Source organism: Palaemon carinicauda, chromosome 13 (genome assembly GCF_036898095.1).
Source record: "Palaemon carinicauda isolate YSFRI2023 chromosome 13, ASM3689809v2, whole genome shotgun sequence".
Lineage (NCBI taxonomy): Eukaryota > Metazoa > Arthropoda > Malacostraca > Decapoda > Palaemonidae > Palaemon > Palaemon carinicauda.
In genome coordinates this window covers 144,913,628-144,926,912 of record NC_090737.1, presented here as the reverse complement: position 1 = coordinate 144,926,912, position 13,285 = coordinate 144,913,628, and the positions used below count along the sequence as shown (strand labels likewise).

Below are 13,285 nucleotides of genomic sequence, written 5' to 3'. Positions count from 1 at the left end.
GGGTTCGACTGAAGTACGAACCAAATTCAAGGAAAGGAACAAAACCAAAGGAGGTCATGATTCTCGACTATGATAAGGCACAGACTATCCTCTTAGGTAGTCTGAAAAAGGCGGGTTATTCAGAGTCGAAGGTATTCTCACTGAATAACAGACACCCTTCCTTTCTTGCTCCTTCTTCACTCTCATTCCCCTTTACGGGGAAGGCATTTATATCTGTTGCCAAAGCGGTGGAGGCGGGTAAGCCACGTCCCACACTCGAAGAGTGCAAGCCTCTGTCACCAGCTTTTCCCAGACAGGAAAAGGATTGGAAAGAAGTCCATTTGACTTTTTCGGTAGGAAAATTAGACGCGGATGTCACAAGTCGACAATTTATTGTATGTCTCCCTAAATTATCTGAGTTGCTCTTGCATAATGAACAAGAGACAAAGGAGAGACTTGCGACCTCCCTTTCTCTACAAAACTACATAGAGTTGTGTTCAACCTACGGAAATACCCCAGACATGCTCATGATCATAGCCAAAATGCATATGGCTACCTTAGTGAAGGACCTTTACACCTTTATGAAGGCTAAGAGAGCATGTAGAGAGTTTGTGTTCGCTGCTGCAACAGTGAAACACGAAACGAGGAAGCTAATATCTTCCAACATCTGGGGTAAAGACCTCTTCCCACATGAGGTAATTAAGAAAGTAATTATGAACGCCACCATGGAGAACACAGGCAGATGGTCAAAGTATAAACCTACTGACTATTCGAAGCATGAAGACGCTTCTGCTACGAGGAACATTCCTTCAGGATCGTAGGACCTTCGATCCTTCGGTCCAAAGCCTATTCAAGATGAGCCCTTGATGGGAAACAGAAATGTCCCCACCATCGTTTCCTTACCTTCTCCAACAATTCAAAATCCTCCTGGAGGAGTATACCTGAGAGCTATAGAGCATACAGGTGGTAAGAAAACTATAACCCATCGAGTTCCAGGGAAGGCTGTTTTGTGTTCACGAGAAGGACTCAAGAAATCTCCGAGTCATTCTGAACTTGTCACCACTCAACAAGTTCATAGAAAACACGAGTTCGGAATGTTAATCCTTCCGAACATATGGACCTTGTCCCAAGTAGGGGTGTTTGTAGTCTTGTCAGACCTGAAAGGTGTCCTGCGAAACATTCCAGTCAACCACACCCGTTCCTCCTATCTAGAATTCAAGTTACAGATAGTAACATTCATCCTAGGAAAGATACATGTCGGACTCACAGTCCTAAGTATCTTCATATGATTGGCAAACTTAGTCACGTCAAAATCAAGCCTAGAAATGGTTCAGGCATTTATATACCTGAACGAGAGGCAGGGCTGGGCAGCACCTGAAGTGGCTGGCCAATGTGCATTCAAGGAAATGACCCGGTTCCCAGACATCACGGATGCTAGATAAGCTTCTAGAAGTCTCGACTTTCTCCAGCTCAAGGGTTTCAATGGCTGAAAAACCCTGTAAGCCTACAGTCACATCAACTCTCCTTTCCCTTGGGAATATAAAAGGAGCTTGCGGGGTCTGTCTAGAGACTCAGGTAATCAGTCAGATTTCCAAGACGACAACAGGGACAACCGCTAAACTTTCCCCAGTTCTCAATAGTGACAGACCTAGTGCAAAGAGCACAGCGGAAAGATGCGTTAAGAGCCTGGAGAAAATACGCATCAAACGCTTGAAGAGTTCGAAAAAGACTGATATCGGTCCCTCTTTAATCGCTTCTCAAACAAAAATTAAAGCACGAAAGTCCCAAGACTCTGCTGGTCTTATCATGAGTGGGGAAGCCCCCTCCATACAGATCAGACTTCCTACGACTGATCTGGGACACCGAAGCGATAATAAGACGTCACAATTGAACGTCTCATACAGTCTAGGTGAAGTTACCTATCCCTTTCTTAAAGGGATGGCACCTGCCAGAAGTTCATTTACAACTGATCCACAAGGTGACAGTGGATGCTCTATTTCGGTCCAAGTCGATAGAGTTGGAATGGTCCATAGACGCAGACCTATTCCCTCCCAGTTGGGAACAAGTCCCGGAACTGCAATCCGACCTCTTCGTCACGAGCGTCTTCAAGAAACTACCTCGATACGTAGCCCCATACGAGGATCCTCTAGTGGGGCTGATAGACGATGTGAAAAACTTGAAGATGAGGCTGGTCCTAGCTCTGATCCTATGTTTATTTCCGAAGGTTCAGAAGTTAACTGCCTTCATTTTATCACAGAGAACCCAAACCCTTCATTTCATGATTTTCTTACTCTAGCGGTTAGAAAAAGATTTGGGATCTCAAAAGGCAATATAGAATTCTTAGAAGAATACAAGGCTAAGTCAACTAGAAGACAATATGAGTCTTCCTGGAAAAAGTGGGTTGCGTTTGTGAAGGCAAAAGGACCGAAAGAAATTTCAATGAACTTCTGTCTGTCCTTCTTTGTCCACCTTCATAGCAAAGGTCTGGCGGCCAATACGATAAATATGTGCAAGTCAGCCTTGACTAGGCCTCTCCTATATGCTTTTCAAGTGGATCTGGCGGATGAAATCTTCAATAAGATTCCGAAGTCATGTGCTAGGCTTAGGCCTGCAGTACCACCAAAGCCCATCTCTTCGTCTTTGGACAAGGTCCTACATTATGCCTCATCTGTGAACAATGAAGATTGTTCTCTTAAGGATCTAACCCAAAAGGTTATTTTTCTATTTGCTATAGCCTCTGGGGCTAGAGTTAGTGAAATAGTGGCCCTATCCAGAGATGAGGGTAACATTCAGTTCACGAAAGTGAGAGAACTGAATCTCTTTCCTGATCCACCCTTTCTCGCTAAAAACGAGCTACCCACTAAGAGATGGGGTCCCTGGAGAATCTGCCCACTGAAGGAAGATGTCTCTCTATGTCCTGTATAGTGTCTAAAGGTCTATCTTTGTAGAACTTCAGACTTCAGGGGAGGACAGCTCTTTAAAGGAGAAACTTCTGGATCAAATTTATCCCTGAAACAACTAAGGGCGAAGCTCACCTACTTTATTCGTAGAGAAGATCCGGACAGTACTCCCGCAGGTCATGATCCGAGAAAGATTGCTTCATCACTGAACTTCTTTCAGTATATGGACTTTGAGCGTCTTCGTTCATACACTGGATGGAAATCATCCAGAGTGTTTTACAAACACTATGCAAAACAAGTGCACGAACTGAAACACTTCGTTGTGGCGGCAGGTAGTGTATTAAAACCTGCCCCCTAATTACTGTGGTAAAAAGTTAATAGCTTGGAACCTCACAAGTCCTCGCACATGTACTGGGTGAGAATCATCCAGTGTGTTCTACAAACACTACGCTAAGCAAGTCCATGATCTGAAGCAGTATGTGGTGACGTCGGGTAGAATACTTAACCTGCCGTCTAATTCTACGATGAACAGCTAATTGACTGGGACTGTCAATTAAAGGGAGAAGCGATCAGCCTTCTTAGGTGTGACCTCTCTTGATTAAGTGTTACCATGGTGACACTAGCTCTGTTCAAAATCCCAGGTGTGGAATTATACAGATAGCACTAGTGCCGGTGTTCGTAGTACACAGTGCAGATAGAAGTAACCAGTACAGGAATTATGAAGAGAAATTGTTTTATAAATTTTCTTCAGTCTGAGAATAGCACTCATCATTTCTTCCATTTAAGAAAAAAATATAGCCTCTGTACTCGTTACAGGTATAATCCCATTGTCATATTACATTCGTTTTACTAACCATCCCTTTTAGTCATTTATTAGGAATAAATGTCTATTAGAATGTAGTGCATCCGCTTTCGCCAGACAATTGTATGTATACATGCCAGAGTTCTTCGACTTACCAAAGTAAGTATTCCTCATATAATTGTATGCTCACAAATATAGATATAAGAGACACTGATGTTAATTCAGCAAATATACAACTATGAGACTATTTGTATATTCAGTGTATACTTATGTTTGGTCATACAATATATGTTAACCTCGAGACCCCTTTTCTACTGTGTAGATGACTCTTCCCTGTAGGAGGTAGGAAGCAGTAACATTGTTTATGATTAGTGATGATGACGAATAACGGTGACGTCACTTGTCTCAATTGGTCCCCACGACCATAGAAAAGGTTGCTATAAGGTTAAGGCACTGATGAAAATCCACAGATACACTAATGCTCTGGTATGCTTCCATCAGGACGACATGGTTTGAGCCAAAAAAACGGATTTTGAGCGAAGCGAAAAATCTACTTTTGGGAGAGATAGCCATGTGGTCCTGATGGACCCACCCATCTCTTCTAAAAAGAAAAGATCTTCACAGTATCCCCCCCGTGGTACTGTATCTGTGACACCATGCTCAATGCTACAAGGAATGTCCGCCATCGTGGGAATGGCGCTGTTATCATACTCAATAGTAGTACGAGAACGGGGTAGCCTTGATACGGCTCCTTTTTATTTTGCCACACCTCCTTGAAGCGTAAACGCTATTAGGGGTACAGATTGCTATGAGGCGTGTCAAGAATACGTCCTCTGATATTATGCGATATCCTTGAGAGAAAATTTAAGGATATTCACACCAGGAGTTAGAATTCTGGATACCTAAAGGTAAAATTCTCTGGGAATATCACTCTAGTACATATATCCCTTAGGAAGCTACTTTAAGGAAATTCCATCAGGACGACATGGCTATCTCACCCTAAAGTATATTTTTTTTCCGTTTAATATTATTAATATTATTATAAATATCAATATTATTATTAATATTATTATTAATATCATTATTATTATCATTATCATTATTATTATTATTATTATTATTATTATCATTATTACTAGCCAAGCTACAACCCTAGTTGGAAAAGCAAGATGCTATAAGCCCAAGGGCTCCAATAGGGAAAAATAGCCCAGGGAGGAAAGGAAATAAGGAAATAAATGAATGATGGGAACAAATTAACAATAAATCATACTAAAAACAGTAACAACGTCAAAATAGATATGTCATGTCAAAACTATCAACAACGTCAAAAACCGATATGTCATATATAAACTATAAAAAGACTCATGTCAGCAGTTATATTCCTTAGAAATGGTGCTTTAGGAGCATTTCACTGGGCGGCACAGATCGGAGCCCAGAAAGACTCATGTCAGCCTGGTCAACATAAAAACATTTGCACCAACTTTGAACTTTTGAAGTTCTACTAATTCAACTACCTGATTAGGAAAATCATTCCACAACTTGGTAACAGCTGGAATAAAACTTTTAGAATACTGTGTAGTATTGAGCCTCATGATGGAGAAGGCCTGGCTATTAGAATTAACTGCCTGCCTAGTATTACGAACAGGATAGTATTGTCCAGGGAGATCTGAATGTAAAGGATGGTCAGAGTTATGAAAAATCTTATGCAAAATGCATAATGAACTAATTGAACGACGGTGCCAAAGATTAATATCTAGATCAGGAATAAGAAATTTAATAGACCATAAGTTTCTGTTCAACAAATTAAGATGAGAATCAGCAGCTGAAAACCAGACAGGAGAACAATACTCAAAACAAGGTAGAATGAAAGAATTAAAACACTTCTTCAGAATAGAGTGATCACCGAAAATCTTAAAAGACTTTTTCAATAAGCCAATTTTTCGTGCAATTGGAGAAGACACAGACCTAATGTGTTTCTCAAAAGTAAATTTGCTGTCCAGAATCACACCTAAAATTTTAAGAGTCATACAAATTTAAAGAAACATTATCAATACTGAGATCCGGATGTTGGGGTGCCACCGTCCTTGACCTACTTACAATCATACTCTGAATTTTGTTAGGATTCGGCTTCATACCCCATAATTTGCACCATACACTAATTTTAACTAAATCTCTATTAAGAGAGATTTACATTCAGGGGATGGAATTGATGCAAAGAAAGTAGCATCATCTGCATATGCAACAAGCTTGTTTTCTAGGCCAAACCATATGTCATGTGTACATAGTATGAAAAGCAATGGGCCAAGAACACTACCCTGTGGAACACCAGATATCACATTCCTATACTCACTATGGTGCCCATCAACAACAACTCTTTGTGATCTATTACTTGAAAAATCAATAATAATGCTAAGAAACGACCCACCCACTCCCAACTTTTTGAGTTTGAAAACAAGGGCCTCATGATTAACACGGTCAAAGGCAGCACTAAAATCAAGCCCAATCATACGAACTTCATGACCACAATCAAGGGATTTCTGTACAGCATTGAAGATTGTACGAAGGGCATCACATGCTCCAAGACCTTTATGAAAACCAAATTGCAAACTAGGGAATAGATGATTACCTTCAGCAAACCTATTAAGATGTTTTGCCAGCAGACGTTCAAAAACTTTAGATAATATGGGAGTTATGGAAATTGGGCAGTAATCAGTGGGACTTAAGCTACCACAAACACATTTACATAGAGGAGTAACATTACCAATTCTCCAACAAGAGCTAAAAGCTCCTCTTCTTGCTAACTTGCGCAAAATACCCATATAACTTTGGAGCTAAGAAATCATCTGTCTTTATAAGAAACAAAGGAAAAAAACCCATTTGGGTCTACACCTCCATAAGCATCAAGGTCCATCAACAAAGCTTTAATTTCACGAGATCGAAAAGCTAAACTAGCTAGTTTAGCCTCATGAAAACAGGAATGAGGAAGTTCAAATTTTTCATTACTCTGTTTACTGTCAAAAACAACAGCCATAAGGGTTGCCTTTTCCTTTGGACAGTGAGTGACTGAGCCATCTGGTTTAAGTAAAGGAGGAACTGTTGCATCTACAACAAAGAGTGCAGATTTAAGGGTAGACCACCATTTATGTTCCTGAGTTGTACTGAAAGGGTTTCTTTTATGGTTAAATTGTACTCCTTTTCAGTTGAGGCATATACTCTCTGAGAAAAAGCTCGGCGGAATTGGTCGCACCAATTCAAAACCTTTCACATCAACATCTTGGAAGCTATGGCAGTCTTCCTAATGTTGAAGAAACTATCCCCTTGCAGATCAGTCCACATCAGACTGGTCTTGGACAACGAGGTGATAGTAAAATGTCTAAACCGACAAGGCTCGAGATCACCTCACATCAATCACGTGATGCTAGCCATCTTCCGCCTGGCAAGGAAGAGGAGATGGCACTTATCACCAGTTCACCTGCAAGCGTTCCGCAATGTGACGGCGGATGCTCTATGCAGGCGAAAGCCGATAGAGACAGAATGGTCCTTAGACGCAGACTCATTCTCCTTCATCTTGGAAAAAGTTCCAGAACTGCAGATCGGCCACTTCGCAACAAGCGACAACAAGAAACTACCTAGATATATAGCCCCCTACGAGGACCCTCAAGCAGAAGCGACAGATGCCATGTCTCTCGATTGGAACAGACGGAATCAAATCTATCTGTTCCCACCAACCAATCTCCTGCTGAAGGTCCTGAACAAGCTAAGATCCTTCAGAGGAACAGCAGCAGTAGTGGCCCCAAATGGCCCAGAAGCAATTGGTTCCCTCTAGTTCTAGAATTGAAACTGAAGCTGTTCCCTCTACCGAACCCAGTTCTATCCCAACTGGTTCAGAAGTCGACTATCTACGCTTCATACTCGAGAACCAACAACCTACATCTCATGATTTTCTCGCCTTAGCAGCCAAGAAAAGGTTTGGAATCTCAAAAGACAACAACTTTATAGAAGAATACAAGTCAAATTCAACTAGGAGACAATATGAATCGTCTTGGAAGAAGTGGGTTTCCTTCGTGAAAAGAAAGAAACCGACAGAAATATCAATAGATTTCTGTCTCTCCTTCTTCATCCACCTACATGAACAAGGCCTGGCTTCCACCACAATAATTGCGTGTAAGTCAGCTTTGACTAGACCTATTCTTTACGCCTTTCAGGTGGACCTTTCAAGTGAAATCTTCAATAAGATACCGATAACATGCGCTAGACTCAAACCAGCAACCCCTCCAAAGCCCATATCATGGTCATTGGACAAAGTCTTGCACTACGCTTCGAACATGAACAACGAGGATTGCACCCTAAAGGATCTAACACAGAAAGTGATATTTCTGTTTGCTATAGCCTCAGGAGCTAGAGTTAGTAAAATGGTGGCCTTATCCAGAAATGAAGGCCATATTCAGTTCACAGAAGAGGGAGAACTGAACCTTTTCCCTGATCCTACCTTTCTCGCCAAAAACGAACTGCCCACCAAATGGTGGGGTCCTTGGAGAATCTGCCCTCAGAAGGAAGATGTCTGTCTATGTCCAGTAGAGTGTCTTAAGGTCTATCTTCGAAGAACTTCAGACTTCAAGGAGGGACAGTTCTTCCGAGGTGAACCATCAGGATCAAACCTATCCCTAAAACAACTGAGGGCGAAACTCACCTACTTCATTCACAGAGCGGATCCTGACAGTACACCCCCAGGTCACGATCCATGAAAAGTTGCTTCTTCGTTGAACTTCTTTTAACACATGGACTTTGATAGGCTCTGCGGTGAAAATCATCCAGAGTCTTCTATAAACATTATGCAAAGCAAGTGCACGAGATAAAACACTTTGTGGTGGCGGCAGGTAGTGTCATAAAACCTGTCGTCTAGAGCTGCGATGAACAGTGGACTGTTTTGGGACTCAACAGTGTATCGGGTGAACAGGTGTTAGCACCTTCGAGTGTAATACCTTTTAGTAAAAATCACTATGCTGATTTATGGACTGTTCTATATAGGTTCAGATTCTAACCAATAACACCAGTGCCGCGTGAACATTTGTACACAGTGATGAAGCATATCCAATATCTAAGTGAAACCAAACAAATTAATTTCCCATTATTGAGTGGTATTTAACAAATGAATTAATATATGTATATTCTTCCCTTACCGGTTAAAAATATATATATATATATATATACATATATATATATATATATATATATATATATATATATATATATATATATATATATATATATATATATATACCAAGATGTTCATATATGCAGGCTAGATTCCTACTCGTGATACAGTAATATATTTTGTTTTTGGCTATGGAAATAAAAAACAAAAGAATGTATCTGCGTCTTCTTATCTTCAGAATTACAAATAAAGATATCCAGAGCCTTTCTATTTTCCTTAAAATAGAAATCTTGTTAGTAGGATTTCCAAAGAACAACCAGGTAATCTCGAAGAACTTTCCCTCTTGTTCCAACAGAAATGCAAACTCTGAATCCTTATAGTCGAAGTCGACAATTTCCCTGCAAGGGGCAAGAAGCCCTAAGTTAGTTCCAAACTTACCGGATATGACAAATAATGGTAAGGTCATATACATAAAGGTCTAGGAGATCATATAATTAACTCATTCAAAGTAAAGGCACTTATACAAAACCACAGATATAGTACTCTCAAGTTAATTCTCTGGTAAGCTTTCATCAGGACGAAAGGGCTGAGCCCAAAAAACGGATTTTGAGCAAAGCGAAAAATATATTTTTGGGTGAGATAGCCATGTCATCCTGATGGAACCACCCTCTTTTCAAAAAGAAAAAACAAACAAGTATGTAATGGAAAGACCCCCACCTGAAACTACTCTATCTGCGGCTATTCCTGCTTAAATGCAACAAGGAATAACGGGCCGTAGTAGTACAGGGAGGGGTCCATCGGGTACCTTGAAAATGGCTCCCCTTCGTTCGCCACTCCGTTTTATAATGTGCGACAGCGGTCTCAAAATGGCCGCCTCCGGTGTCGGCTACGCTCAACCAAACGCACTTAAATTATACGAATTTAACTGTGAGAAAAGAGCCTTAAAATTATACACAGGAAATATTAGATACTCAACTTTCCAGAGGATGAAGATGCTGGAGATTGCATGATAATATTCCAAAAATCTGTAACAAATACCAGGAAAAGCGTGGGAGCGCACTTAGCTTAAATGGTACAGACAAAGGAATGGTGGCCCGTAGTAGTACAGAGAGGAGGTCCACCGGATACCTTGATAACGGCTCCCCTTTCGTTCGCCACTCTTCCCCCTCAAAGAAATAAATCTGTTCGGGGTGAAGATTGCTATGTGTCGTATCTAAAAATACGTCCCCTGATATTTTGCGATGTCCTTAAAGATATATCAAGAATACTCGCGCCATGAGTTAGAATTCTGGAGACCTATGGTTAATTCTCTGGGAGTATCACGGTAGCAAATATCCCTTAAAAAGCTACCTAAAGGAACCTTCCATCAGGACGACATGGCCAAGCCCAAAAAACATATATATGCTAACTTTTGCAACTGGAAATCATAGTTATGCAAGTTAGGCTAGGTCTACTCTGGTCCAAAATGTAACAACTTCCAAACATTTCCCTTTACAAACAACTTCTCGGAAGCTAATATGTTTGTAAGCTGGGGACCTTCTATACTGCTTATGGATAAAGCCGAAAGTGAATGTCTGGATGAATGACAGTAGGGTATTCCTGCTTTGATGTAATAACATTTCTATTAAAGGGCGATGGTTTGTATTCATATAGGAGCTAATAAGGAAGGCTCTAACTTTTGGGAAGGGCAACAAGTAGATCTGCACTAGTTGCAGCCGATGACAAAAGCGACGAGATTCGGTCAGGCAGGCGGGTGATTTCCACTACCTACTTCCAACTAAAGACACTCCTATTTAAGGGATGAAAGGTTTTTATCCTCATAGGAACAAACCTACCAAAAGATTACCATATTCACCCAAACAAAGCAGATTGGAAAGGCAGCTAGAAATCATCTTTCCACTAAACTGAATTTGTGAGCAATATATGAACTAAGGGAAAAAGAAAATACAAAATACTTACCCTGAATGTTTGTTGTTCAAAATCTTCTTTGTCTCAGAACTGTTTCCTAACATTATATCCTGCCTACCATACTGAGGGCTTATGGATTTTGGTTTTACACTATCTGGAGCTGCATGAAGAGGTGGCCGTAGCATATCTTCTGGTACTTTCTTTGAAGCAAGTTGCCCTCTTGGTGCTGTCATTTTATTCAAATTTTCTGAGCCATATTTTGAGGCAGCAGTAGGTGGTAGTGCTATAGCACCTTCTGCTTCAGCCTGCAGAAAATAAAGTATATACTGTACTCTATGTATATGGTTTCTAAAGAAAACAAAATAACTAATCTAAAATATTTGAATTTTTCCTAAATATCCAAACCAGTACTTTAAAATAGGGACATATCTTCAACTGAGCTTGAATGGCAGTTAACTTGTTGACAGAGTAGTTAACAGGAGGTGTATGCAGATTAGCCCAGCCCACTTTCCATTCAGAAACTGATTACTTTTGATCTACCTTAGGCAGAATGGCTGTTCACTGCAAATTCTGGGGTCTGAAACCGAGGAGACAGAATCCAAAGTCCAAAATATGACAAATTTGGAAATAATTTATAATTTTTTTAATAATTATTATTAATTATTAATTAATTATTAATTAATAATAATTAATTATTAATGATGTTGTTGTTGTTGTTGTTATTACAAACCTTGAGCTTTTTACAGTGGATATTATTTCGGCATACGCTGAGAACTAGCCTAAATATATTTTTAGAGGTGTAGCTACCCACCACTAGTTAGAGGGGGGGGGGGGGGTAGACCAGCCACCCAGCTCATATCTACACCAGTAACATGACGTCACTTTTTGATTGCAGGCAAGGCTTTCTAGGGGAATAGGTGATGGTGGAACAGGTATGTGTAAAGAGCTCAAGGTTTGTATTGTTAGGAAAAATACAAATTACTTCCAAAATTTTCATTTGTTCCAACACCTTAAACAAACCCTTTCGCTCTTTACATTGGACAGTCACCTTTAGGTGTGTGGAAGTCCTCAACCAATTGGCTGGTTTCTGACCCAGGGTGTAAACCTGTGCTTTGCAAGAGCCTAATAGACACACCCTGTAACCTTGTTAACTTTCAAAATGTCAGAGCAAATAGCCTGGGCAATCCATGTGACAGTGTGTGAAATGACAAATTCGGAGGCAATTTGTATTTTTCCTAATGATACAAACCTTAGCAATTTATAGGGGTATACTTTCGGCAAAAGCTGAAAGGACGAGCCATTAAAATTTAGCAAGGGTTAACTACCCATCCTGAGTTAGTGTGGGGGTTAGGGGGGGGGGGGGTTAGGGAGGTAGCTTGCTGCCCCTCCCACTCACACACCTGTGATTGCGCTCACTTTGCTTGGCGATAGGACTTCAAGGGGGACAGGGCTGGTGGGCAAGTATGTATAAATAGCTAGGGTTTGTATAATTATGAAAAATACAAATTACCTCCGAATTTGTCATTTGTTTCGTAACTGGAATAAAAATCAACGCTATTTATAGGGGTGACTCGCCAATTAGGAGGGTGGACGTCCCTGCCACGCTGGCTTTTTGGCCTTACCTAGGGTACTACCTATTGTGCAGAGTTTTGTGCAACAATATGGAGACTCTAACATCTCGCTAAACCTGCTAAGCAGGGTCAACGGCTTACCTAAGTTGTGTGTGGTGATAAACTATCAATGTGACTGCCCAGGTAAACGTTATTCCAAGTCTTGTAGGAAATAACTGAAGAGACCGAGACATTCCCAATACCACCTCACCAGGGTATGGAGACGCAAAGTATTGGAACAATACTAGGTTACACACAGGAGCGATGGTTTACCTGCAGAGGTTTGAGGCCATCTTGTGCAGAGGTTCCAGGATGCTAATTTCCCCAAAAGAGGGGAGGATGGAGAAAGGAAAAGAGCCAGACATTCCTTTTCATTCACTCAGACTAAAACCCAGGTAACCAATTCCCTTAACCTTCAGCTAATTGACCAATAAGGAGCTTGTGCAGCCACCACAGGACCGATAGAGAACGTATCAAAGTTCCTGTGGGTCATGTCTTGCCGGTAGTGGGCAGTGAACGTTGTTTGGCATTTCCACATGCCTGCTTGCAATACCTGCTTCAGAGTATTTTTTTTTTAAGGCCAGGGATGTATCAACGGCCCTGACATCATGAGCTTTGGGATGACGTGTTGGAGGAGAGTCGGGATTCAGGGCAAAGTCAATGACTCTGCGAATCCATGCAGAGATTGTGCTCTTCGTGACCCTCCTCTTGGTTCTGCCCATGCTTACGAAGAGTGAGGACACTCTGGGCTGAGCTGCTGCTGCTGTTCTCTTGAGGTAGCGCTTCAAAAACCTTACTGGGCATAGTAACAGATGGTCTTGGTAGTCAGTTACAGAGCGGAGACTATTTATCTGGAAGGAATTGAACCTGGGATCCGAAACTCCCGAATTCTGAGTCATTGCAACAAACTCAGGGACGAAGCTGAACCTTC

At 41.0% G+C, this 13,285-nt stretch overlaps 1 protein-coding gene across 1 annotated transcript in view; it reads right to left on the bottom strand.

The window, feature by feature from the left end:
* The window catches only part of LOC137652547 (uncharacterized), a 504,806-nt gene that overhangs the window by 342,952 nt on the left and 148,569 nt on the right, over window positions 1-13,285 (bottom strand). Inside the window, exon 4 of the mRNA XM_068386031.1 lies at window positions 10,796-11,049. Coding sequence (XP_068242132.1) covers window positions 10,796-11,049 — 254 coding nt within the window. The remainder of the gene's footprint in view (window positions 1-10,795; window positions 11,050-13,285) is intronic.